Consider the following 26735-nt stretch of genomic DNA (forward strand, 5'->3'; position numbering starts at 1 on the left):
CTCCAATTTCTAGAAAGTCTACAAAGATGACCACCATCAATTCCTCCCTTGATGTACATGCATGCCATCCTATTTACCCTACCAATCATGTCTACCAACAGATAGGGTCTATTTCTATACACCCCCCCAACCTCGAATCTGCACTGGCCTACTGACTTGTACTAAGCATCAGTTAAAAAGAGTAACAGGGGGCATCGTTGTGGCACAGCAGGCTAAATCCTCGGCCTACAGGGCTGCCATCCCACATGGGAGCCAATTTGAGTCCTGACTGCTCCACTTCTAACCCAACTCCCTACTAATGAGCCTGGGAAAGCAGCAGAGGATGGCCCAAGTACTTGGGCCCCTGCACCCACATGGGAGACCCGGAGGAAGCTCTTGACTTCTGGCTCCTAGCTTCGAATTGGCACAGCTCCTACCATTGTGGCCATCTGGAGAGTGAACCAGCAGATGGAAGACCTCTCTGCCTCTCTGTAACTCTTTCAAATAAATAAATATTTTTTAAAAATTCATTTATTTGAGAGGCAGAGTTCTTACCCAGTGGTTCACTCCCAAAATGCCTACAAGGGCAGACCAGGTTGGAAGCCAAAGTTAGGAACCAAGAACTTAACCCAGGTTCCATATGCATGGTAAGAACCCAACTACTTGAGCCATCACCACTGCCTCCCTGGGTCTGCATTAACAGGAAGTTGGAGTTGGAAACAGAACTGGATCTTGAATCCAGGCAGTCTGATGTGGGGCACAGGTGTCTGAACTACCATCCCAAATACCAGAGCTGGGGTCCAGCCTTTAAGAGAACTAGCAGAGGCCGGAGTTATGACGCAGCTGGATTAGGTCACTGCCTGTGAGGGCAGCACCCCGTGGCTGTTCTGCTTTCAATCCAGCTCCCTGCTAATGTGCTTGGGAAAGCAACAGACAATGGCCCAAGCCCTTGGGCCCTAGCCACTCACATGGGAGGCCCAGATAAAAGTTCTTGTCTCCTGGCTTCAGCTTTGCCCAGCCCTGGCAAGGACAGCTATCTGAGAAGTGAACCAAAATGAAAGATCTGTCTCTTTTTCTTAAATAAATAAGATTAGCAGCTTCCACTGTCACTTGGGATAGTCAGTCACTTTACTAGAAAAAAGCCCAGGGGCCAGCGTTGTGGTGTGGATTAAGCCTCCATCCACAGCGCTGGCATCCATATGAGCACCAGTTCCAGTCCTGGCTGCTCCACTTCTGATCCAGCTCTCTGCTATGGCCTGGGAAAGCAGTAGAAGATGGCCCAAGTGTTTGGGTCTCTGCACCCACATAGGAGATCCAGAAGAAGCTCCATCCCAAATCAGCCCAGCTCCAGCCATTGTGGCCATTTGGGGAGTGAACCAGAGGAAGAAAGACCTCTCTCTGTTTTTCCTTCTGTCTGTAACTCTGCCTCTTGAATCTCAAAAAAAAAAAAAAAAAAAAAAAAAAAAAGAAAAAAGAAAAGAAACAAAGAAGAAAAGGAAAGAAAAAAAAGCTCAGGGATGAGAAACACTACGGAGAAAGGTCACAGGGACAGGCACCGTGGGTCCAGTTACGTAAGTGAAGTCATCTTTTTTTTTTTTTTTTAAGGATTTTTTGACAGGTAGAGTTACAGACAGAGAGAGAGAGAGAAAGGTCTTCCTGGCCGGCGCCGCGGCTCACTAGGCTAATCCTCCACCTTGCGGCGCCGGCACACCAGGTTCTAGTCCCGGTCGGGGCGCTGGATTCTGTCCCGGTTGCCCCTCTTCCAGGCCAGCTCTCTGCTGTGGCCCAGGAGTGCAGTGGAGGATGGCCCAAGTGCTTGGGCCCTGCACCCCATAGGAGACCAGGAGAAGAACCTGGCTCCTGCCTTCGGATCAGCGCAGTGCGCTGGCCGCGGCGGCCATTGGAGGGTGAACCAACGGCAAAGGAAGACCTTTCTCTCTGTCTCTCTCTCTCACTGTCCACTCTGCCTATCAAAAAAAAAAAAAAAAAAAGGTCTTCCTTTCGTTGGTTCACCCCCAAATGGCCGCTACGGCCAGAGCTGCACCAATCTGAAGCCAGGAGCCAGGTGCTTCTTCCTGGTCTCCCACGCGGGTGCAGGGCCCAAGCACTTGGGCCATCCTCCACTGCGCTTCCAGGCCACAGCAGAGAGCTGGCCTGGAAGAGGGGCAGCCGGGACTAGAACCCAGCGCCCATAAGGGATGCCGGCGCTGCAGGGGGAGGATTAACCAAGTGAGCCATGGCGCCAGGCCTGAGTGAAGCCTTCTGACCACCTTAGCCCATTTTAGTAACTGACCCAAGAAAACATACGGAACAGAACAAACCACATAGCCCATAGAATCCTGAGAAAGAGCTGCTGTTCTGGGCTGGTTTGGTGAGCGTCGGTAGCTAACTGAAACATCACCTTCACAACAGAGTGCACTCGCTCAATGACTCCTGTCAGGTTTTCTGTGCATTCAGGCCTCCTTGCACTTGCAGCTTTCAAGAGCCCTCCAAGAACACTTCTGCAATAACTTCAACCATTTCCTCATCAAGTTAAATGGTCTCATGATAATTCCCTAAAACATGTACAGTTTATGTTCTGAGTATTACTCTTCAGGGCAATAAAATTCACATGCTGTATTAATATTTATAACTGTTTATTTACCAATAGTGAACTCTTGCCAAATAGCAAATTCAGACCTTGATAAATGACACCCTCAATTTTAATGGGGCACTCAAAACTATGCTTGCCACCTGCCTGCAAGCAAAATCCTGGCAGCCCAAGCCAATTTGTAAACAGCAGATTTATGGGGCAGAGATCCTAAGTAAGGATGCCAATCCCATTCCTTGGTCACCGCTCCCACACTGCCACCTCCTGCCTGAAGGCTCTGAGAGCTTGAATCAGAGGCAAATGGTCAACAGAGTAAGCCTGGCTAGGAATAGCACAGCGCGGACCAAACCAACCGCCAGAGCTACAGAACGCGTAATTCATACCTCTCGAAAATTATTCTAGAAAAGCTGCTGTCTGGACACTGCTGAGGACAATTACAATGGTGTCATTTGAAATAGATGCAGGTGGTTCAACCATGTCACTTTAATACGAAAAATCAATCCTCTATCAACACATTTACAGCACCAGTGTGGCTCAGAAAAGGGTTTCAAAGCACAAAAAGATCACTTCCCTCTTGCTGACTGCCCAAAAGAGACAGAGGTAAAAGCAAATGCAAACAAACTCAAGTCAGGCTCTTTGACAGGGAAAACCCCAGATCTCCGTCGTTTCAAAAGGTGTTTTGAAGCCTTAGCTGATGAATCGTTCCAAGCAGAGCAAAAACCATGAGAACAAAATCCGCCCCTCTCGGCCTATCGGAATGGTCTTTGGCCTCACCACAGAATGTCAGTGATCACACAAGTTGAGAGCCAGAAACAGAAGCTGAGCCTCCCAATTCCCACTGGCTCCAGCCACACTTCTCTAACGTCTTCCCTGGGTTCTGGTGCTGTGTAGCATTCACTTAATTTGCAAAAATTCTACTAGGGCCAGGGTGGGGCACTGGCTTAGTGGTTAAGCTGCCTGTGCCCTATATCAGAGCTCCTGACTCCACCCTCCACCCACCATTCCAGCTTCCCACTAACGGGAACCCTGGGAGGCAGCAGTAATGGCTCAAGAGTAGTTGGGTCCCTGTCACCCAGGAGTGACCTGGAGTTTCCAGCTCCTAGCGCTGGGCCCCTGGCAGTTGCAGGTATCTGCGGAGTGCACAGGTGAGTGGGAAACTCATTCACATGCTCCTGCTCCCTCTCACTCTCTGCCTCTCAAATTTTTAAAAATTTCTTAATTCTATTAGGTCTAAAACATGAAATATTTCAAATCCTTTCAAAATGTATTGAGAATTTAAGAAATAATAAAAAAAAAACCTCTCCAGCTGCAACCACTCTAAGAGGCACTGCTGATAAACTCAGCTTACGGTTCTCACGTTCAGAATCTCAAGTCTCTGCAGGTGTGAGAATGTCATCAGGCTCACCTGGAGGGCACCGACACGGAGCGGCACAGCTACTGACACCTGTGTGGCAGTGTTCAGCGTGTACAACAGTGCTTGTGCTAAGACTGTGAAGCCAGCCCTACAGCCATAGCGCCATGCCCTTGCTCATCAGTACTCTACACTTAACAGCTATTAAGAGGCAACACTAGCCAATTCCTTTAACCTCCCCCCAGACTTGCACAATGCTCTATCCAATTTATGTTAAGGATAAGATTCTCATATGAAAAAGTAAATTGTTCACTTTATTTCCTTTTTTTAAAGAAACAAAAAACAAGGATTTTTGAGCTTAGACACCAATATTGATTTTAAAAGATCCTTCCTGCTAAAACAATATTTTATTTTTCTCTCTTTTATTCAAATTTATGTTCAGCTATGTATAATCCTTATCAGCACTAACAACAAAATCATAGGGAGGTTCCATCACAAATGGCTAGGCTGAAAATGGGAAAAATTATTTTCATAATATAAAAAAGCCATGGAAATTGAACTAAAACCACCATCCTCTCAGTTCCCCAGAGTCAGCAACTTTTTTTCCCCTTCCCTCTCTCATGCCCAACAGCCCACAACACAACAACATCACATCAGTGCTATTTATAAAATCACACAGGAGCAAATGCCCACAAATCACCAGCGGCCGTTCCCACCAAACTCAGCTACAACCTTTCAAAGTCACAACTACTTCCACACTCACCCAGACCTCCAAGGAAGAAGGAAAAAAGAGGCAAGCTTATACCTTGGGGGTGAAGTCTTCATCTGCCGTAGCCTTGGTATGTGGGACACAAAGCACGCCACCATCTCTCACCGGCGGAATCCTTCCTCCACTGTGGACGTGGGGATCTCAAGCCCTCTTAGAGACTGATACAATCTTCCCAAACTGAGGGGCATCTGAATGCTGAAAAGCCACATTCCTTCCACATTCCCTTGAGACTTCGGTCAGGAGAGAAGTAATCTCGGGGAGCTAAGCTGGATCTCAAGCAAACTCAACAATGCCCTCCCCCACCACCACCACCCACACCACCAGCTTGGCTCAAAATCAGAGCTAGACCAGCCTCCCAAGCATCCAACTGCCTCCTGGGCCTGCGCCCTGCTCGGGTGCTGAAGCCCATTCATCCATCTCAGAGACCAGCCATAAGCATGCTCCAGCACTAGGCTCCCAAGATGCCTTGCACAGCAGGTAGAAAGGTCACGGCTGTACATGTGGGCATGCTGGCCTCATGTGCACACAATGACAGACGGGAATGAAGGGCTGCCAAGCATAAAGAAGTCCGGCCAGCTTGCTTGGCACGCAGCAGTCTGTGACACTCAAGCCACTCTCACTGCTCCACCGCTGTGTGCCACTGCTCAGCTTTGCCACAGTACTGGGCGTGGGCTTGTCAGGGAAGCCTTCTCTGCCCTCTCCCGGGAGCCTGTGCAGGCGGTGGAACAGCCCAGAAACAGAGGACTGCACTACAGCTCCAAGGGTCACGGGAACCAAATCGTACTATAAATTTCCAGTAAATTTCCTGGATTCTCCTATTTAAGACATTTTAATACAAGCAAAGCATTTACAGCCCTTGATTGTTCTCTCAAATTAGTGCATAAAAAAGTTTCCACTGTATTCACCCCTTCACTCTGCTAGTGACACAGTATAATGCTAGTGAAAATTCACCTTGTTTACAACCTTGACAAACTTCCACAGAGACACTTGCTGCCTCTGGAAACGTTGTATCTAATGTGCTAAGAGGAACTACCGCCCATTACAAAGTAACAAGCATGTTCAGGGCTAGGCAAAAAAAAAAACCTTTAAAACAAGCAGTTGTTACCAGAAGATGTTTCTCAATCCCCTACAAGTGAGAAGAAATTCACAACAGTTGGAAACAAAAAGCAAGAGGGTGAAGCCATCATATATTTGCATGTAGGTTAATCCAATCTACCTGAAAACAAGACACTAAGTATTTACATTTAAAACTCTCCACTGTTAAAATGCCAGTCCTTAAAGCATTACCATTTTCTTACTTTTAATTCAACATTTGATGAAAACTAAGACAGTGCTTAAACTCTGAAATCATTTAGAATTTGCAGGTGTAGAGGTGTGTGTGTGTGTGTGTATTTAGGTTCACAATTCACATGCTAGACGTATACATTTCTTTTTAGAGGGATAAGACTTCTCCTTTCTTCAAGTCCCGTTCAATTAACATCAACTGAGACTTTTCAGTACAAATTCTATTATTTTACAGGTTTTTAAAAATAATTTCATGTAATTAAACATAATTCCCAACTACAACTAAATCTAATCGGTTACTCCCTTTCCTACGTATCCTAACGAAAATTCAGCGCCTAAAACCAGAGACCTCCACGTAAAACCAAGCCGACTCATTCCTAGAAACGAGACTCAGTTTGCAAACGCTTTACCCGGAAGGCAGCTGGTTGTAGAAGCAGGGGCGGCCGGACGCCGGCGCGCGTCCGCACAGCGAACCGTGCGGCCCCCAGCTCGCTCTCCCCGACGCCAGGCCGCACGTACGCAGGCCCCGGGGCGCGGCAGCCTGGAGCTCCTTGTCAGGCCCCGGCAAGGAGTGGGGCGGTGGGAAGCAGGAGCCCCAGGGCCACCCTGCAAGAACCCAGCGCCACACACAGGATTACAGAGCCCGATCCGGCCTGGTCTGGAAAACACTTCAGAGGCTCGAGGAGTCTGCACAACGCTGCCCCAAAAAAGGCACGCTACGCACGTTCTCGGAGAAATCCTCCTGCAGAGCTAGCACCCACCTCCCCGTCTCACCACCCTGGGGCTCAGCTGAAAGCAAAGAGAGACCCAGGAAAAAGGGGGCAGGGGGCGTGGGGGCGCAGAGGGAGACAAAGGCACGGTCGGCAAAGACCTGTGTGAGTCTGGAGGGGCCGAGAGAGGCTCCGCTGGGCCGGGAAGCCCAGGCTTCGGGACGGGACCCAAGCGCGGCCGGCGCGCCAGCAGGGTAGGGGCGAGCTCCGGCCTCGCGCCCCGGCTCCCGGGCAGGCCCACCGCACCTGGGCCGGCCGCAGCCTCCCGCGCCCTGCGGCACCACCTAGACCTGCTATGCCCAGAGCGTCCTCCGAGAGACCCCCTTCCTCGCCAGCACAATGGCCAAGAGCCCGGGGCGGGGTGCGGGGAAAGGGTTTGCGCTCGGTGGAGTCTGGGCTCCCAACAATGGGGCGAGAAAAGAATAAAGACGCTCACCTCTGCCGTTTTGGGACCGAGTGCTCAACTTCGATGGGCTTCCCGTGCAGTTCCGTTTTACCTGCGGACACACGAGACATGAGACTGTCGGGTCGCCGGAGCCCCGAGCCCCACACACCCTGGGCGGCGCCACCGGCCGCCCCGAGGCCTCGGCGCCGCCGCTACGCTGGTGGGCAGCGGGCCCCTCGGGAAGTGGGGGCCCCTCGGGTGGCAGCCAGGCACCGGGTCTCTCCGGCCTCTCCAGGACCCTCCCCCACAGGGCCGACTCGGGGGAGAGGGCGCCCAGTCCTGTTCTCTGGTCCCAGCCCAGGCCCTCCGGGAACCGTTGGCGCCGGAGCCGGGGCCGGCCGGACGTGCGGCCGAGCACAGGGCGAGCCGAGCGCCCACAGCCAGGCTGAGTCGGTAGGAGGAGAAGCCCTAAGACTCAGGGCTCTCGGAGGGAACCAGCGCAACCTTGCCGCCCCAGGCCTCGTCGCCCCGCGCGCCCCGGACCAGCGCGCGCGCCCCGCCAGTCCCGGAGGCCGCCGCCGCCCGAGCCCACCTGCCCCCGGCGCGCGTCGGACGGGGCGAGGTGGAGCCGGGGCGGCGCGGGACCGCCCGTGCAAGGCACCAGCCCCGCGGCCTCCCTAGGCAGCCCGTGTCCGGGATACCGTGCGCTCCCTTAGGCCGAGAGGCAGCCGGGTCCAGGCCACGAGTTAGCGAGCAGAGGTTAGCCCGCAGGGAGCAGCAGGGCGAGCAGGCGCCCGCGCCCGGCCCGGGCCCGGCGTGGCGGGGCCTGGAGCGCGCGCCCGCCGCGGCCCCGCGCCCCTCCGTGCCCGCGCGGGGCTTTCTTGACAGCGCGTCCGGCCCGGGCCCTTGGACCCCCGCGCCGCGCGCTGAGTGCCCGGCCTGGGGTCCCGTGGCGCCTCCGGGCGCGGCGGCCAGGCCGGGGCCCACCTGAGAGCGCCTCGATGGCCTTGAGGGCCCAGCCGTCGTCCGGGCAGTCCACGAAGGCGTAGCCCGCCTTCACCAGGAAGGGCCCCGACACCGGGATCTGGGCGTCCTTGAAGATACTTTCGAGGTCCGCGGGCGCCGCGTCCTCGCCCAGGTTCCCGATGTACAGTTTGTTCATCGCGAAAGGGGGCGGCTCGGAAACAGGAACACAGCGCGGGGTGGGGTGGGGGGACGAAAAAATGAAAAACACGGCAGCGGCGAGGGCCAGGTCCCGCAGGTCCGCGCGCGCCGAGCCCGGGTCCGGGGGGCGCGGGGTGCCCCTTCCCGGGCGCTGCAACCGAGAGCGAGGAGAGAGAAAGCCCAGCCCCAGCCCGGGCGCATCCACGAGTCTTCCCAACTCCGAGGAGGAGGAGGAGGAGGAGGAGGCAGAGGCGGAGGCGGGACCAGCCCGCGCGGGGGGAGGGGCGGGGGAGGAAACTACTTGGCGCCCCCCCCACCCCCGGCCCGGCCCGGCCCCGCCGCGCGGCGAAAATAGCGCCCGGCGCGGGGCCCGGCGCAGCGCCGCCCCACCAGGCCCCCGCAGCGCGGCGGGCACGCGGGAGGGGCGCGGGCGGGCGCAGGAATCCACGGCGAGGGCCCGGCTTTTTGAATGAGCCACGTGTTCAAGCTACAAATCAACGTCTCACGTGAGGAATCCCGGCGCCTCAATTAGAGTGGGTTTCGGAGGAGAGGAGGCAGAGAGCGAGAGGCGGTGGGGGTGGGGGTGGGGGTGGGGGTGGGGTGGGGGCGGGGCGGCGTGGGGGAGGGGCGCGGCCGGGGTGGCGGGGGACGGGGGGCGCCGCCGAGTTTGCCCGGGGGCCGGCGGGGCGGGAGCGAGGGGTGGGGGGAGGCCGGGGCATTGATTTTATTTTCCAGGGTGCAGGGGTTGGGGTTGCTTGCTGGGCAGTTCCCCGGCTCTCGGAACCGCAGTTTTTAATTATTCGATTTTTTTCCTTTTTTTTTTTTTTTTTTTTTTTGCAAATAGGTGATGAACGACCAAGGCCGAGAGTCACCGTCCCCAACTCGCCTGGCTGCCTGGAAGACGCCGGAGGTGCGGGCCGGGGCCTGTCCCCACCCCGCCCCGCCCCCCGGCGGCGGGGACCGGACGCGGCGAGGGGCGGGGGGCCGAGCCCCGCGCCCCCGGAGCCGGCGGGGGAGGGGCGCGGCGTCCGGGGCGGGCGTCTGCGCGACACCTCCTCCGCCTGCGCTCGCGGTGGCTCTCGGCTTCGCGATTGCCATTGGCTGCGCGGCTCGGAAAAGGCTCCGGGATAAATGAGGCCGGGGGCGGGCCCGGCCGCCGGTGGGGGAGGGGCGGCCTGCGGGAGACCCCCCCCCCCCACCGCGATCTCGGGGCGGCGAGGCGGGTTGGCACTTTTATGGAGACGATTTCAGTTGGAGAACTTGGGAGCCGTGCGGGGGAAGACCGCCCCGCGCCAGTCCTGGGTGGCAGCCTCACTTGCAAAATGGCCCGAGCCGCTCCCTGCCGCCTCGGTGCGCGCCTTCGGCGGGGCGAGCCCTGCGCCTCTCGCCGGCCTGGGGCGAGCACAATGGTGGGAGTGGGGGAGGGCCTCGGGCGGGGAGCCTGCGAGGGTCTTTCGGGTGCACCGGAGCCCTGGGATGGGCTCGTAGCAGACAGTCCAGGGGAGAGATGGAAAACGCTCGTCTTTAAAGTGAATGAAATCCTACGCAGCGCGGGAACAGGCACTGGGATCTTTAATGACTCGGTGTTCTCGGCGGCAGGAAAATGTGTTGTGAATAGAGAAGGTATCGCAATGTAGCTGCAAACATCTTCGGTAACTCACGGCCGGTGCCGTTGGCTACTCTTCGACCACATTATATACTGTGTGGCATTGAAAAGTGTTTCCCAATAAAGCGTGACCGGGACCTGATATTTTTTTTTTTTTTTGGAAGCACTGGAATTCTTGCATTGTGTTTACGTTTCGTCTCTTAAAAGGAACTTACTTTATGATTTTATGTTAAGTAACCGGAAGGTGTCAGATCATCCATTTTAAAAGCAGCTGTGTCTTCTAACAGGTTTTCCTCTCCTGCCAAGCAAATCCAACTTTGTAAACACGCTTTCACAATAATTTCATTCAGGTTTAATTCAGCAAAACGTTCTTACTTTGTGCTGTGGGAGAGGAAAACGCCCTTGTGGAGCTGTTATGAGCTTTATCTGGGAAGAACATTTTAATGGTGAAATTCCTCTGAATTTACAACTAGCTTTAAGTTTTCAAAGCTCTTGTTCTTTTCACCCTTTTTTTAAAAAGTTCTGAAAAGATTTTGATGACTTTTGGTATGCAAAATTCAAAGAATTAATCCTTAAGTACTTGTTGCATGTGATCAAAACCTGAAATGCGTTTCATTTACTATTTGCTTTTATAAATACCACTAAATGTTGTAGCCTGTTGGCCATTTATCTTTTAATTTTTCCTAAGAACAAGCTCTACTTATATATTCAGCCTGCCCCCAAATCGGCTGAAAGGTGGCTTCTGCATTGCTGACTGCATTTGCTCTTATTAAAGCCGAGACCTAAGGAAATACCTACGTCCACAGCAAGGGATATTGTTTATTTTCGATGAATACTAGCCTGTGCTTGTCTGTCTTTACCAAGCAAATCTAACAGCTGGAATTGAAAACCAATGTGTGCTGTTTGTGATGAGCTGCGTTCTTGAGGCGCTTGTGAATTTCATCTGGGTATTACTGTAACAAACCGAATACCCGACCCTCAGACGCACACACAAACTCAGATCTGCCGTCCAGGCATCGAGGGGTACGTGCACGCGCGGCCGTGTAGCAGGAATAGCGTGAGCACTTGCTTTTTTTTTTTTTTTCCCTGGCACTTCGAGTGCAGAAACCATCTCTGGCGAATTTTCGAGAACGAACGGAGGGTCAATCTGCCTCCCAGCCTCTCCAGGAGCCGCACACAAATCAACCGCACGTGGGCTCCTCCGGGTTCCCTAAGGGCGGGCGGTCAGCCCACGAAGACCCCACCCCACGTGCGCTCTGCGCCGCCTCCACCCGCTAACCTGCCGCGGCGAAGCGAGTTTCTCCGCGCCGAGGGAGGACTCGGAGCAGGCCCGGGGGCTGTGGCTGCTTCCTCAAGCCGCGCGTCCCGACGGCGCTCCGGGGCTCCGGTCCGCTCAGACCGCAGGCGGGACACGCGCCGCCCCGGCTCGGCCCTCTCTCCGGAGTCGTTCATTATTTTCACGAGTTTAAAATTTTCAAAAAAAAAAAAAAATGGTGCCCCCCAGAGATGGAAGAGGAGGTTTCTCCCTCTCCGGCCGCGAGGAGGAAGGCGGGACCCCCGCGCTGGGAAGGGTCTCGCCGCCGAGGGCCTGGCCTCGATCCCCGAGGCCCCCGGCTCCGCCTCGGGCTCCGCTCCTCCGCGCGGGGCCGGGGTGGGGGAGCCGTGCCGCGCCCCTCGTGGCTCCTCCCCACCTCACAGCTCCACGACCGCGGGCGCGCGGGGATGCTCGGCACCCACGGACAGCGGACGAGCGGCGCCCGCGAGGCCCTGCGGGTGCACCGGGGAGGGGTCGGGCCGCGGGGCGGGGCAGGCGCTCCACGGGCCCCGGCGCGGCCACCGAGTTGAGCAACTGGCGCCGGGAGAGACACCGCCCCTGCCGGGGGCGCTGCCCTCGCCCGATTGGCGCAGCGAGGCAGCCAATCGGCGCGCGCCGCCGCCGCCGGAGCCGTTTGCTGGTGCCCGCTCATTGGCCCGCGCGCCGCTCGTGCATTTCCATCTTTGTGGCGCGAAAATAACCCTTTGCGCCCTCGTTGGTTTTGTTGTGGTGGAAGGGGCGGGACGGGGTTCCTGCTCTGCTGGCTTTCGTTCCCCCTGCCCTTTGACTGCTCGACCCCTGAGGAGGGCAGAAGGCTCGGCGGCACCGAGGCGCGCGCCTGAGGGCCGCCGGCGCGGTGCCCCGCGGTCCTGGGCCCGCGCCATGCTCCGCAGCCGGGCTCGTATCTTCCCTTCCCTTGCCCGCACCCACCTCGGAGAGACTCGGTGCGTTTCCCGCTGCCAGAACCTCCGTGGGCTTCGAGAGAAATCGACTCGTTCCGCCCCCTCCCTCTCTGTGGTCCGCAGGGTTGGTTTAAGTAGAACCCACAGCCCCTCAAAAAAAAAACTAACGAAACATTCCGGGTCGGAGCAGAGACCACGTTTCTGTGGAGGCTGCCCTAAGACCCGAAGGACGAGTGATTTCTGTAGCCGAAACCTGCCCATCGGTGCAGGCGGCGAGGGAAAGATGACCGGGAGTGTGCGGGGGACAGCGCGGATCGAGCGAAATAATCGCGTTTAATTTGGGTAACGCAGCCCGGGCGCCGGCGTCCCTGCTGGGTTTGTGGTGTTGTAAGCAATTCGCTGCCGGTCTCCTCAGAAGTAAACTAAAGATCAAGCCCCTTTCCGAGACGGAGAAGAAGGAAGTGCGCGTTTGTCTCTGTGTCTTAATTCCGTATCAGCCCCTACCACGCTTTGGTCCTGTGGAGACGAGCGAGTGCACTAGTGAGGAGTTTAACTTGCGGAATTTGTTCACAGATGATTTAATGAAAATGCACGATTTGGCTAAGAAACGACGAGTCCTCAGGAAATACTAAAAACTAGCAGAAAACTGGCTTAAATCAGGGCATTCAAAGGTTTTCTCCGTGTTTGTTAACTCTCAGTGAAGTGGTTACATCATCCTCTTTAAGTTCTTTTGGAAAAACGATCTTTAGCTCTGGGGTGTCTCGTTCTAGTCTCTAGAAAACTGATTAAAGAAGCATAAATTGTTGTATACTGTAATCCCAAAACAGAATTGTTTTTGAAGCTATTGAAAATAAAAAGTTGAAAAATAAAAAGTAGATTGGTAAGAAAGATGACTGTAAAAGAGAAGTAATTACTACAACATATTTTGCTTATATTTTGTATAATTCAATCATACATTAAACTAATATGATTAATAGATAGTATTTCGGAGGTTTTATGTAAAATTATTCCTCATAAATACCAGAGTAACTTGGAAATAGTTTGAATTGAACAAAGTAAGCCTTAGAAATTATAGTATAATGCTCAAGATTATAAAAATAACCCTTTAACATGTAAGAAATATGGAGAAGACATTATTTATAAAAGGAATCTAGATTGAGATTTATATATCTGTAATTTTCATATTTTGAAAATGACATAGTAAGAAAATATTCACTGATTTTTTTTTAGAGTATAGAACATGGCAATTTTAAAAACAATTCCCTAACTTAATCTACACAAGCCAAAACTAGGATCTAGGATATTTTCAAACATTCTCAAAATCAAAATGTAATAGTATTTTTGTTTTTAAAAACTTTGTTCTGGCTGAAAGAAATTCATTTCTTAATTTTCAGCTACTAAGTCAGGAGTGAGAATTTCTATCTATCTGATAAACTTTATACGTAATAGTTGCTTTAATTGCCATTTTCTCCAAGATTATGCTGCTTCCCTTGGTTGAAAACTGTGAAATACTTACTCTTGTGGGGTTGGAGGGGACGAGCCCTGCAATGAAAAGACTCTGGTAATTGCTGTGTGCTTGGTGTGTTTAGAGACCAGCCACAGAGCACAAAGAAAGTAGGCATTTGTCTGGGGGAGGGGTGTGAGGAGGTTGGGAAGAGTTGGATATTTAAACTGATTTCTTGCTTGCAACTCATTTATCCTGCAGGTTTTCTTGCTCAGGGGAGAAGGAAGAGGGTAGAGAGAGAATGTATTGACTAATGGAGTAAAATGGGACAGGAATCCAAGCATGAAATCCCACCGGAAAGAACAATAAGAAGCTACTCTCCCCATCACAGGAATCTGAGGGCAGAGCACATGGGGAGGGCAGAGCTGGTTTCCCAGCGTCTTCAGCACGTGCAAAGAAAAGACACATCCTCAGCCACTCTTTTCATATCTGGACCCTTTGTTTTCCTCTCCCTTTCTCCTCCAGAATCTCATCCCAAGAGTTAGGAATTAAAGTTCCCTTGATGAAACAGCAGATTTTGTGACATACAGATGTATATCCACAGACAAATTCGATCCTTCTCTCTAGATTACAACCTAGGTAAACTGATGGCTTCCCCATACTTTTTGTAAATCTAGTTAACTTTTTGATTTAATAACAGAACTTTTTAATTCCTTAAAAGAGTGGTGATCATTACTGTTTCCACTTACACTCATTTAAATTCATCCCTTTTTGAGTTTAGTTTACATTGCAGTCCTGAGCTTCTCCCTAGCTGGGAATCACAGCTCTAAGAGGGGAAGGAGCAGGCTACATGAAAGGTATTTGTTTTTTGGTTTTATTTTAAAGTATGTCAACTGAGGTTCATAAAGAATCAGTGACTACAAGATATAGCACAAAAAAAAAAAACACAAAAACAACTCTGATCTGAAATCTATCACAGTTGCCCCTATAAAAAACTTGTCCTAAACTCTTATTTTACATATTTCTCTAAACATGTATTTTTATAGTAGATAGCTTAAAAATATAAAAGTTGCTAATATTTCTTATAGTTTTTTCACAACTGACAAACTTAATGCTCAGTTCTTAAATTAACAATACTACTGCCTTCTTAAAAGCAAAATTTTATTTGAACTTAGGTTCCATTTGATACCATTGATTGAAATTTGGATGTATTCTAATTCGTATTTAATTTTTTGAGTGATCCTGTGTCAATAGTAAAGCAATTTTTCTATGTGTTATTTTTTTTTGTAGGGTAAACTATTCGTTTCTTATTTGGAATCTGATTTTTCCCTGGCACTTTCCAAGACTTGGGAGATAATTTAAAGATAACTAAATCTTATCCTGAAAATGTGAGTAGAGACTTTTTTAGAATGTATATAATTTGATATAAAATAAGTATAAAAATATATATTACTATTGAATATCCTCTGTTAAACTAAAATAAGAAGTCTAATTCTAATTCAGGTATCAAAGCTAATAAAAAGAATATATATAATTATAATAAGAATAAAAAAGTAACAGGTCATTAAAGTGAGGGAAAATATCCGTTTTGTTACATCAGAAATAGGTGTGGTTTCTGCCACTTTGTCAACATTTTATTATGGAATACTTAACTACCAGTGATGTCATTGTCTTTTGTTTTTGTTTGTTGAAAATTACCTAGAATTTTGTTCTGAACTCTATCCATATCTTTTTTCTTCTTACACATTTGAGAGGTAGAGTTACACAGAGAGAGAGAGAGAAAATTTTCTGTCTGCTGGTTCACTCCCCTACATGCCTGCAACAGCCAGAACTGGGTGGGCCTAGAGGAAGCCAGGAGCCAAGAGCTCCACCCTGGTCTCCCACGTGGGTGACAGGGGCCCAACTACTTGGGCCATTAGCTGCCTCAGTACATTAGCAGGGAGCTGGATCAGAAGCAGGAAGCGTGGAGTAGCCAGGACTTGAACCAGGCACTCTGATGGGATCTAGGCATCTTAAGCTGTGCCTTAGCTTGCTTTACCACAATGCCCAACCCACCATATCTCCTATGATAATGGCTTTTCTATTTCTTTGCTATCAAGATTCAGATGATATCTTTTGTTTTTGTTTTAAAGAATGACCATCCATAAAAACCTAATAGAAAATCAACTAAAAAATTAAAATTTCAATGTAGTGTACAGTATGTGATTATCTTCTACAACCACAAAGACACAGTTAAGTTTTAACAGAATCCAGAACCAATATTGTGCCTTTCAAAAACAAGTTAAACTGAATTTTGTTTTAAATATTAATAAAACAAAATTGAATGTAAGTTTTAATACAGTGAAATAGACAAGAAGTTTAAAGGCAACATTCTATTCTCTCAACAACAGCAAATATTTCAGGTGAGGACAATTTTAGGGGGTACGGAATCGGGGTCCAAGTTGGACACCTCAGTGTACCCAAATGTCCCTGCTGGGAAGCCCTTTATGGAGTTTGTAAAGAAACAGAGCAGGATAGAGAACTGTAGAAATTCTGAACTTGCAAGTTCAGACAAGCAAAGTCAACTGTTTTTAAAAGTTTTTCCTAACCACCAGAAGAGTTTAATATGATGTTTTTAAAGGGCCACTGAAAATAAGATAAGACTAACAATACAGACTGGACTAGAACCAAGAGGCTATTAGCACAACAACATGAGAATTTAAATAATATGAGTATGTTTTCAATTTTGTATCTTTCTATGCCTTGTTTTCTCTTTTTAGAAGACTTTATTCTATTTAGTTAGTATTATATAAAATTTCCAAAAACATCATTGTAACACACTCAGCTTAAAAACTGGTAGAAGTAATACTGGTCACATATTTTGAAAAATTTACATATTTTTGTTAAATTTTCTTAAATTTACATATTTTGTTAAATTTACAAAATAAGAGCTTACTAAAAATTTTGTTCTCCTACTATTTGTTCACATGATCCATACATGGATACTTTAATCAAAATAAACAATGTGACTTGAGAAAATGCACCTGTAGGAGAGGGAGCCAGAGACACACTGGTCTGCTGTGCTGAAACAGCAATGTTTTTAAAAGTTAAATATGAAGAGGAAACTCAGATTTTCAGTGAAAGCTGAGTCCTGCTATTCATAGACTTTTCTTTAATGGGGGTTAGGGAGGCTGGGATTAGACTGTGATGTGGCTACAGGGCAGACCACCAATAAAGTGTTCAGTGGCTCCAAATGAAGTATGATGTTTCAATCACATGATAGCCCCTTTCCTGTCACTGCTCTTGTAAGATTCTCTTTCTTTGATGATTAAATATCCCTCAATTATTTCATTACAACGTGGAGGGAAAAAGCATTTTCCATTAGGATAACCAAGCATTTAAACACTGTAAGCCTTTCAACAGACAAGGAATGACTACTGCTTTTAAAACAAACAAAATCGTTTGTTTTTGTTACAGTAAAGTGAGGCATTTGATTTCTTTCTTTGTGTGGAAATGTTCTGCTAACATAGTTATAAACTGAAATAATCTTTGGGTGTGGCAACTAACAAAATCACAGCCAAACAGAGAAGATGTAGTAGCAAGGGAGAAAAAAAATCAAAATAATCAGACTTATGGAACTTTTGGTTTAGGTAAAAATTAAAGTATCTTTTCACAACCAGATCCAGAGATAAAACTTACAGCCTTTGTTATTTAAAATTGAAACATATTATAAAACCTGGAAAGTTGCTGGTATGCAGCTATTCCTAATTACGATGGGATGCAGAATCTATTTAGTAATTAGTTATTTCATATAACTTTATAGTGACAAAAATATTTTATTTTTAAAAAGGTTTTTCCAAGTTTCTTTGCAGTTAATTCAATACATGCAAATTAAGCTGAAACAGTTACCTCATAAAACATTATCTATGAATTAAAAGATGATCTTTTTCCTTCTAACTTTGCCATGAAATCTTGGACTATTATGTACTAAAGCTGACAGATTTAGTGAAACTTATAGACTCATAAAACAGGTTTTGTGGATTTTTAAAACAGTAACCTTACAGGCAATTTTGGGACATTGGAGGATTTGATTTCATGTACATGTAGCTGATCAGAGACTGGGTATTGAAACAAATTCATTTTGTAAAAAGTGAAAGATTTATTCAATCTGAAGAGAAACCAGAGTATGAAACAAAATCATTTGAAAATAATACATTTTAGGCAAACCATCAAAATTGACATTATCAAGATGATTCTGCAATGCAATATCCAGTTATAGGCTCTGGGTTTTGAATCCTCTTACAGATATACAAATATATTTATTCTTGTTTTATATAATTAATTGTTGTTTTCAAAAACTCAGGTCAAAGTGTATATAAAGTAAAAAACAAAGCCAAAAAAAAAAAAAAAAACACAGTGTTTAACGTAAAGGGAAGTTAACACATGTAAAGCATGAAGAGAAACAGGAAAAGGACCATGAACCGGAAAATGTCCAGATTCATTGTAGTAAATAGTTACTGCTTCTCTAAAATGCAGTTTATCTGTGGAAGTGTGTGCTGTTATGACTTCTTATTTAATGAGAGGGAAAAGCAATGGAGGCAATGCATAAAAAGCCCTAAAAGACTGCCACCTAAGAAAAATGCACCTTTTCATGTGTGTTCCAAATTCTTAGATGCGTTGTATAAAGAAGCTGTTTGTTTTTGTTTAGTAACTAAGGAAATTTTACAGAGTATCTTCTCTTCACTAAACGTGTTTCATGACAAGGTGATCCTGTAAATTTGAGGGCTGGAAGGATTAGTAGGAACCTGCTCCATACACTGTCTATGGTGGAGGACATTGAGGCCAATGCAGGCAGACACACTAGTTGATTGGCAAGGCAGACTTGCTTGTCACTGATGACATCAGTGGGAGGTGTTAATAGTATTCCCTCCCCCCCCCACACCTGTTTTTGGTGATAAGGAAACAGACCCAGGGCAGGAGTTGTGGCTCAGCTTAAGCGGCCACTTGGGCTGCCCGAATCCTGTATCAGAGTGTGTAAAGGGATGGAGCTCCACCTCTGTTTTTAATCCACCTTCCTGCTAATACACCTGTGAGGCAGCAGGTACTGGGTCCCTGCCACCTACAGGGGAAACTTGGATGAGGTTCCTGGCTCCTGGCTTCAGCCTGGCCCAGCCTTGGATGTTGTGGGCATTTGAGGAGTGAACCAGCTGATGGAAGATCTCTCTCTTTCTCTGTCACTCTGCCTTTTAAATACAATTTTAAATGAATAGCTAAGCATTTTTTAAAAGATGATGTTGGAAGGAAAGAAGGAAACAGACCCACCCTGTGGTGAGGTTTGCCTATTACTTTTATAAAAACTGCCTGCCTTTATCCTGAGTAGGGTTTCTGGGTGTCAGTGGCAGCTAAGGTTGAAAGTTTGAAGGTGGAGACATTGAAACATGGCTTATTTGCCCTCCATGACTTCAGTCAGGATCTCATTTAACCTGTTCCAAACAGGTGAATCGGTTCAGGGTCAAAGCTGGATCCCACAGGAGTCCCTGTGACCCGCCCTCCTGTCCTTTGAAAGCTTGGTTCAGGCTGACATCTGCTTTAACACCTACCTCACCACTTGGAGCAAGCTGGGAAGTTCCTGCTCCTACCAAACTTAGAAAACTGCATGTTCAGGTTTCCACCAGATGAACCATCAGTGGGGTTGAATTAAACTTCATTTTTGCTTTAGTGAAAAGTCAGGGGAGGGTGGGGGAGGGAGGACTGGGTGTTACTATTTGCATATATGTACAGGAGAGCACTTCAGAAGGTTTACGGAAAATGGATTTAAAATGAGTCTATTGGGGAGTTTGTCTCTTCTCTCTGTAGCATAGCGAGTAAAGCTGGTGCCTGCCCTGCCTACAGCCCATGTTGGTGCTGGTTCATGTCCCGGCTACCCCACTTCCGATGCAGCTCTGCTATGGCCTGGGAAAGCAGCAGAAGATGGCCCAAGTCCTTGGGCCCCTGTACCCACATGGGAGACTCGGATGAAGTTCCTGGCTCCTGACTTCAGATCCGTGCAGCTCCAGCTGTTGCAGCCATTTGGGGAGTGAACCAGCAGACGGAAGACCTCTCTCTCTCTCTCCGCTTCTGCCTCTCTGTAACTCTGCTTTTCAAATAAATAAATAAATAAATATTTAACAAATAAAAAATAAAATGAGTCTATTTTGGTGCCAAAACAAATTGTGAAATCCATGTGTTTGAGAGATCAGAAAATTGGTAAAAATATGTATTATGAAAAAGTTGTGTCCAGATTTCCAAGTGTTTTCTTACACCTGAGTGAACTTATTAAGTCCCTTTGTCCTTAAGTTTTTTGTAGTGCCTTGGTAGCTCTTCAGTCCCTGGCATAGTTCAAACTCTTCCTCCACTGGGTGGCTGCAGAGCTGGGAGCAGCTGAGAGAGCTTACTTAGTCTACCCTGTCCCTAGCTCTTAGTCTTTAGCTCCAGTGTGGGGCGTGGGACAGCAGCCCAGGGCCAGTATGTAGACCTAAGCCAGTATGTGGACTGCAAAGGGAAAAGGGCTTCCAAGAGCTCAGAGTGCTTTGCTGGGCCTTGGAGTGAGAAGCTGCAGCTTTGTTTGCCTGTGAACCAGGCGGTCTTCCCACCCCGTGCGCCTGCAGCTGACCCCGCTGTGACCTGGGTCGGTTTCTGCTCTTCCTGGATCTTTGTTGCCACAGCTGTAAAAAGAGTTAAGCCCTGGATCCCACCCTCTACCTTTCTTACAAGGGAGGGTCCTGTGGAGCCCTCAGCAAGCACGTATGGAATTTGGTTTCTAGGAGAAGGAAAAAAACAAAAAGGACTATAAGACTAGAACTATCAATGAAATGATTAAATCATTTCTTTGTAGAGAAAGCTCTCACTGTATAGACTCTGTTTTAGTCTCAGTCAGTATCTGAAATATCACAGGTAAAACCAGCAGCAAAATCTCTTTCCATACATCCCAGTGGACTGCAGTTTCTGTTTTGCATTATTTTAAAGATGTGAAAAAGAAGAAATGTCCCCATCATCCAGCTCGCTCCTCCAAGCTTCTTCTCAATGGGGACCTTTTGCAGAAAATTCTGCAAAATGCAGCTGAGGAATGAATGAATGGGAAATAACACAGGGAGGGTTACAGAGGAGGGAAAAGCTTATTCAAATGCCAAAGCTAAGTAAAAGTGTGTGGGGAAAGCTAAGTAACAAACAGAAGCTGTCCCCTGCAAGGAGTCCCTGACTGGTGCCGGCCACAGGCACAAGCCAACCTCATGACCAAAACTGCTAAGGAGTTTGTCTCTTCTCTCTGAGCAAAAGCATTCATTTTCGTAAGAGGTTTCCCTCCATTAGCATCAGAGCCCAGGCTTCACAGGTTCCTAGATAAGGAATTCTTACCATATTACAGAATTTAGAATAAAAGAAAACGAAAAGAACACCAAACTTGACACAATTTCATGGCTAGTGAGTCAAATGCTGGTTTGTGTGACCAGTGTGGATGGCGGTCTAGCCGTAATTCCAAGTGGTCTTTAAGATCAGTTGTCCAGCTGCTTCCCTGAAGAATGATTACATTATAGATTAATAATTAGATGCCTGCAGAATGTACCAGTTGGGATGTTTTCATTTTATAGAAACAAATTCTAGATAGCTAGAAGAAAACCGGAAGCTTCTCAAGACCAGATGGAAGAAACTCCCAAAGTGAAGGTAAATAAAATATGGTCAGATTTAGATCAAATAGTATTTTGGATTTAGAGAATCTCAAGTGCTCAGTTCAGCTAAATTTTCTTCCATTCTGGTGGTTTCCTGAAATACTCTGTGGGGACTGCTTAGGAAGAAAGGCAGTCAAAAAAATCTTTATCCATGATGCCCTGACTGTCCCTGGCTCAGGCATTTTTTTTTCTTCAGTGTTGAAACATTAATTTAAATGTTTTAAAAAGAGAAAATTTTTCCATGGAATTAAAGAAATTCACTATAGCATTCCTTCTTGCAAAATAGCTTTAGCAGTGATGTGCTTGAAAAACTAACAAAAATAATGAGAATAGCAGTGCTCTTAGAGGACGAAAAAAGAAGATCTGGCAGCTACATCTCGATTTGTAAGTATGTTAAGTAAGTACAGGGAGAGGACTGAGGCTTCACTGCCCTGTGATTATGAGTATTCCTGTGCAGTTTATCTGCACAATTTATTCTCATGATACAGAGAGGTACTCGATGAAGCAAACAGAGTAACTTAGGAGCCATTTTTTCCTCGCTTTTTAAAAATAATGTAGCATAAAAAAATGCAGTTAGTTGAAGTTTATTGAAAGAGATTTAGCTGCTGGTTTCACCTATGAGATTTCACATTTTTACAGGGACTAAAATTTTCAGCATCCAGGCAAAGTGAAAGGAAATTTCGTTAACACAAATTTTATTATGTGAAAGTCAATGAAAACCCTCACTGATAACTTAGCAGGGTAGCTTGTTTAGCTTATTTGGTTTATAGCCCCAAAAGCTTATAAAAATAAAAGCCATTTAGGCTGCCTTGCTACTTTGGAATTATGAATAATGCAAATACAGGAAACAGGGTTTTTATTTCATAAGACTTTTATTTCACCTCCAAAATTGTAAATCTATTTTTAACAAGAAAAAGTCCTTATGGTCTAAAATCAGAACTAATACTTATTTGAAAATGAGGAATACAACTAAACAGGTTTCTTTGTCCTTTTCATTCCTGAGCTGTTGTGTTTTTGCTGATGAAAATCTTTCCTCTCCATGACACATTCGAAGGCAGGTACATCATATGCTTCAAATTTTAAACTCACCTCCTTTTTCGTTATGCTTTTAAATTTTGTAATATAATGAACTTAACTAAAAATAATTGTGTATAAGTATCCTACAGTTTAGACTCTAGTTGTAGGCTGTTCTCAGTTGAGTCATTATTTTTCATGAAGGTTTCCCTGATCCCTGCCAAGTAGAAATAATCTCTCCCTCTAATTTCAGAATTTCAAAGTGTGAATTTGACACAGCTCTTTATTTTTATATGGCAAAACATTTATCCCTTGAAAAAATGCTTCCACTCTTATCTCCTCTATTAGAGTCTAAACTGATTGGCAAAAGTATTGTCTTGGTAGAGAAGTAAACTGCAGAATAGGTTTTTTTTATTTTTTGTTATTGTGTTCACTGCTAATTTTCTAATGCCTGAAATTAGGCTCAGCACATAGTATACACTCAATAAATATTTGTTGAGTGAATGCTTGATACTAACATCCAGTCCTTTATGCAGCAGGTGCTTGCTAAAGCTGTTGAACATACAAATGTTGCTGTGCAAATGCAAACTCCACCCCACCCCATAAAAGGCACATAGTGACCAGTTTTAAAGAAGACAGCTACTTTGGGATTGAGCTATAGACCAATTTTTCTGAACTAAAATATATTGAAGCTTTGTGGTTTCAATTTTCTAAAGGTGATGAAAAATCTCGGGTCATAATTCACTATCAGTCCAGTCATGTCAATATAGCATCATAAACTTTTATCACATCATATGTAGACTATCTTCTAAAAAATAGCACAGAACAGAACTGAACTTAAAGGAAACCTCTGAGGCTTACTGCAGAGGGTGTTTGTCACATTTGATAAAGTACAGTGAGTAAACATAGCGTTTTTATCATGTGGTCCTATTTAAAGAGAAGAAATGGCAACATTGGCCAGAAAAAGAACCAGTCTGTGATCTAAACCCCTTCAACAGCAATTCTCAGGTTAAAAAAGTCACTGAGAATTTTATGTGATTATTATATGGAATTCTAGGAAGTTACGGTAAATTTATTTCACTTCCTATTTTAAAACAACTACAACTTTCAGGTGGTGAAATGCGTGCTTTGATTTTTATGGGAGCCTTAGTTTTGATAGTTCTTATTTCATAATGGGCAATATCAACACTACCCAGAACACACAGCATTATAGTTTCATTGTGCGGTTAACGAACAATAAAAAAAGTCTTTTATCATCCTCAGGTTCTGAAAATGATGAATAGAATAGACACTTCTTCAGACTTATGTGTCAGGAGTAATTTGAACTGTGTTCATTGCAAGCCTACAATTTTGTCTCTCGTAAGTTGGTGAAGCCATATTACTTATTTATTCAACAGGTATTTGTGCCAAGAAAGGTGCAGAGCCCTGTGGATATTAGGGATGGATGCAGGTGTGCTTCCCTTTCATGCTAGCCTTAAAAATGTTGGGGACATACCCAAGGTCTCCTTAGCTTGCTTTCCCTCCCTCCCTCCCTCCCTCCCTCCCTCCCTCCCTCTGTTCTTTCCTTCCTTCCTTCCTTCCTCCCTCCCTCCCTCCCTCCCTCCCTCCCTCCCTCCCTCCCTCCCTCCCTCCCTCCCTTCCTTCCTTCCTTCCTTCCTTCCTTCCTTCTTTGCTTATTTTCTCGAGAGGTAGAGTTACAGACAGTGAGAGGCAGAGACACAGAGAGAGATCTTCCATCCGCTGGTTCACTCCCCAAATGGCTGCAATGGCTGGAACTGGGACAATCCAAAGCCAGGAGCCACGAGCTGGGAGCTTCCTCCAGGTCTCCCAAACTGGTGCAGGGGCCACAAGCACTTGGGCCATCTTCTACTGCTTTCCCAAGCCATAGCAGAGAGCTGGATTGGAGGAGGAGCATCCAGGACTCAAACCGGTGCCCATATGGGGATGCAGGTGCTGCGGCGGAGGGTTAACTTACTGCCCCACAGCACTGGCCCCTCCTTAGCTACCTTTAGTGGCCCATTTATAACTTTTGTTTAGGGGTTCATCTAACCCGTCCTTGAGCAGTATCTAAATGAGGTCATTGACAATATCAAAAATGCATCCAAAAAACAACTCTTCTATCACTTAAAAGACTTTCAAGTTTTTATGTCAGCCAGGAGTTTCTTGCTTCCTGGTGTTCTAGAATCGGTGGTGAGGAGCCAAGAAGTTCCCTATCTGCCATCTGAACATGTGCAGATGCAGAGCGTGCATGCTAAGGCTGAATACCAGGATTTGGTGAGCAAGTTCCTACTCATCCCACCAGCTCTGTACAGCGTTTTTACACCTTTAATAACATAGCCTCTCCTCTCCACTCTCTCATTTGTGCTGTCCGGGCTCCTGGGCCAGTCTCCTAAGGTACCCGTTTTGCATGCCTTTGATCATTTCTTGCCTTTTCCCAGATTTTTGCATTCCCCAGGTTGTTTCTGGAGCAACATTCAACACCCAGGCTTGGATTCAGCATGACTTTGTGAATGGTAAAAGTTCTGTTTCCTGTGTTGTTTTGCTGATTTTTGAGCGTCCCCAGAGGTGGTTAGGTTCCAGGCTTCCTGGAGCCACATTTCAGGCTGCTGCTTAAATGCATCTATTTCCAGGGGAGGGCGGATGTGCTCAGAGCAGAGCCCTGCGTGCTTTCCTCTATACCCTTACCTAGGTTGAAGCTTATTTTGCACTGCTTATGTTCTTGGACAAAAAAAAAAAAAAAAAAAAAAAAAAAAAATAGATGTATTAAAATTTAGATAAAGAGGGGCCAGTGCTGTGGCACAGTAGGTTAACCCTCCGCCTGCAGTGCTGGCATCCCACCCATATGGACAGCTGTTCTAGTCCCAGCTGCTCCACTTCCAATCCAGCTCTCTTCTATGGCCCGGGAAAGCAATAGCAGACGGCATAAGCACTTGGGCCCCAGAACCCATGTGGGAGACCCAGAAGAAGCTCCTGGCTTCTGGCTTCAGATTGGCTCAGTTCCAGTCGTCTTCAGCCATTTGGGGAGTGAACCAGCGGCTGGAAGCCCTCTCTCTCTGTCTCTCCCTCTCCCTGTCTATAACTCTACCTGTCAAATAAATAAGTAAAATCTTAAAAAATAAAGTAAAATAAAGAACATTAAAGTGATAAGTAGAAATGATCGTATCATCCCACTGTCATATTGCCAGTTAGGATTCTTTTATCCGTATATCATCAGACACGTGGGGCTCATCTCAGAAAAACCGTGTGCAAGGTCAGCTTTGCACAATTCTGCCTTGTCTTTCTGGGTGAAGCCATAGGGACAGGCCTGAGTTATGGTCGAAGTTGACTGGGTTTCCTGAAGCTGGGAGCAATTACCCAAGGACAGCTTTCTTACAGCGTAGGTCTCTGCCATTGAGTCTTGAAATATTTTCTGGAGGAACTTAGATCACAGCCAACATAGAAATCCAGGCCATCATTTGGCTGGGAAGAAATGCAGACTATGTTAAAGGATAATTAAAAAGTTCCACTTGCAGAGTTATAATTGTAGCAGACTGTTTCAAAGACCTTGCTTAAAAAAAAGCATGAAGACCTCACATCTAAATAAGGTGAAAGGTGCGTGGTTGCCAGGTTCCAGCCTTTTACAGTCTTTTAAAAGTCTGGTGTTACTTTTTTTTTTTTTTTGAAAGTCAGAGTTACACAGAGAGAGGAGAGGCAGAGAGAGAGACAGAGAGGTCTTCCATCCACTGGTTCACTCCCCAATTGGCCTCAATGGCTGGAGTTGTGCCGATCCAAAGCCAGGAGCCAGGAGATTCTTCTGGGTCTCCCACGCAGGTGCAGGGGCCCAAGCACTTGGACCATCTTCTACTGCTTTCCCAGGCCATAGCAGAGAGCTGGATCAGAAGTGGAGCAGCTGGGTCTCGAACCAGTGCCCATATGGGACGCTGTCGCTTCAGGCCAGGATGTTAACCCACTGTGTCACAGTGCAGGTGCCTGGTGTTACTTTTTAAACACTCACCATTTTGACAATACTAAGGTGTACAAGTCAGCGGCAGCCAGTACATTCATAGTGTTGTCTGACCATTGCCACTCCACGGGTTCAGAATACTTTATCAACCTGAGTTTACTGCACGCAGCAACACTTAGCGAATATAACCCATGTGATTTCTAAACTACATATTCGTCTTCCCCTTTGTCTGTAGGAAGTCCAAAAGTGTTACAAGAAATCAAAACCAATGAAGCCCCTACTGGGGAGAATGCGTAGGAAAACTCTAAAGGCAGAGCTCCATCTACAGACACAAATGCAGCCTGTTGTGTTATGCTTTCTGTACTGCACAACGTTTTCTCACAAGGTGAGACCGTAATTTATTCTCCAAAGGATGGATCTGCTAGAAAAAATTCTGAACTTGCTAGCATTGTATCAGGCATGGTGGAGCTCCATGCGCTAACAAGCCCGAGGAGTGGTTCCCAACACAGGCACTGTAGAAATACGGAGGAGGAGGGT

General features: G+C 47.1%; 1 protein-coding gene and 2 long non-coding RNA genes across 14 annotated transcripts in view; 2 read left to right on the forward strand and 1 right to left on the reverse strand.

Moving 5' to 3' along the window:
- Positions 1-8851, reverse strand: part of IGF2BP3 (insulin like growth factor 2 mRNA binding protein 3) — a 136144-nt gene extending 127293 nt beyond the window's left edge. For 2 of the 9 annotated variants that reach the window (XM_051852815.3, XM_051852814.3), the window contains exons 1-2: positions 8116-8524; positions 7180-7240 (exon numbers count right to left, since the gene is read on the reverse strand). In XM_051852815.3, the coding sequence (XP_051708775.1) occupies positions 7180-7240; positions 8116-8290 (236 nt within the window). In that variant the 5' untranslated portion in view covers positions 8291-8524. Of the gene's footprint in view, positions 1-4683; positions 5175-7179; positions 7241-7720; positions 7947-8115; positions 8525-8798 lie in introns of those variants that run through there. The other 7 variants (XM_089315380.1, XM_089315379.1, XM_089315382.1 and 4 more) reach the window with 7 other exon arrangements.
- On the forward strand, positions 8590-10033 carry LOC149121745 (uncharacterized). The gene is made up of 2 exons (XR_016222540.1): positions 8590-8825; positions 9137-10033. It is a non-coding gene; the product is annotated as an uncharacterized LOC149121745 (long non-coding RNA).
- Positions 10034-11828: 1795 nt separating this feature from the next.
- LOC138845856 (uncharacterized) lies at positions 11829-19722 on the forward strand. Of its 4 annotated transcripts, none has more exons than XR_016222541.1 (4): positions 11829-12157; positions 13821-14198; positions 14850-14947; positions 19395-19722. It is a non-coding gene; the product is annotated as an uncharacterized LOC138845856 (long non-coding RNA). The 4 variants fall into 4 exon arrangements; XR_011383073.2 differs by having other exon boundaries at positions 11832-12157; positions 14085-14198; XR_011383074.2 differs by lacking the exon at positions 13821-14198 and having other exon boundaries at positions 11840-12157.
- Positions 19723-26735: the final 7013 nt, after the last annotated feature.

This window comes from Oryctolagus cuniculus, chromosome 16, assembly GCF_051225735.1.
Source record: "Oryctolagus cuniculus isolate XC-2025 breed Fujian yellow rabbit chromosome 16, ASM5122573v1, whole genome shotgun sequence".
Taxonomy (NCBI): Eukaryota; Metazoa; Chordata; class Mammalia; order Lagomorpha; family Leporidae; genus Oryctolagus; species Oryctolagus cuniculus.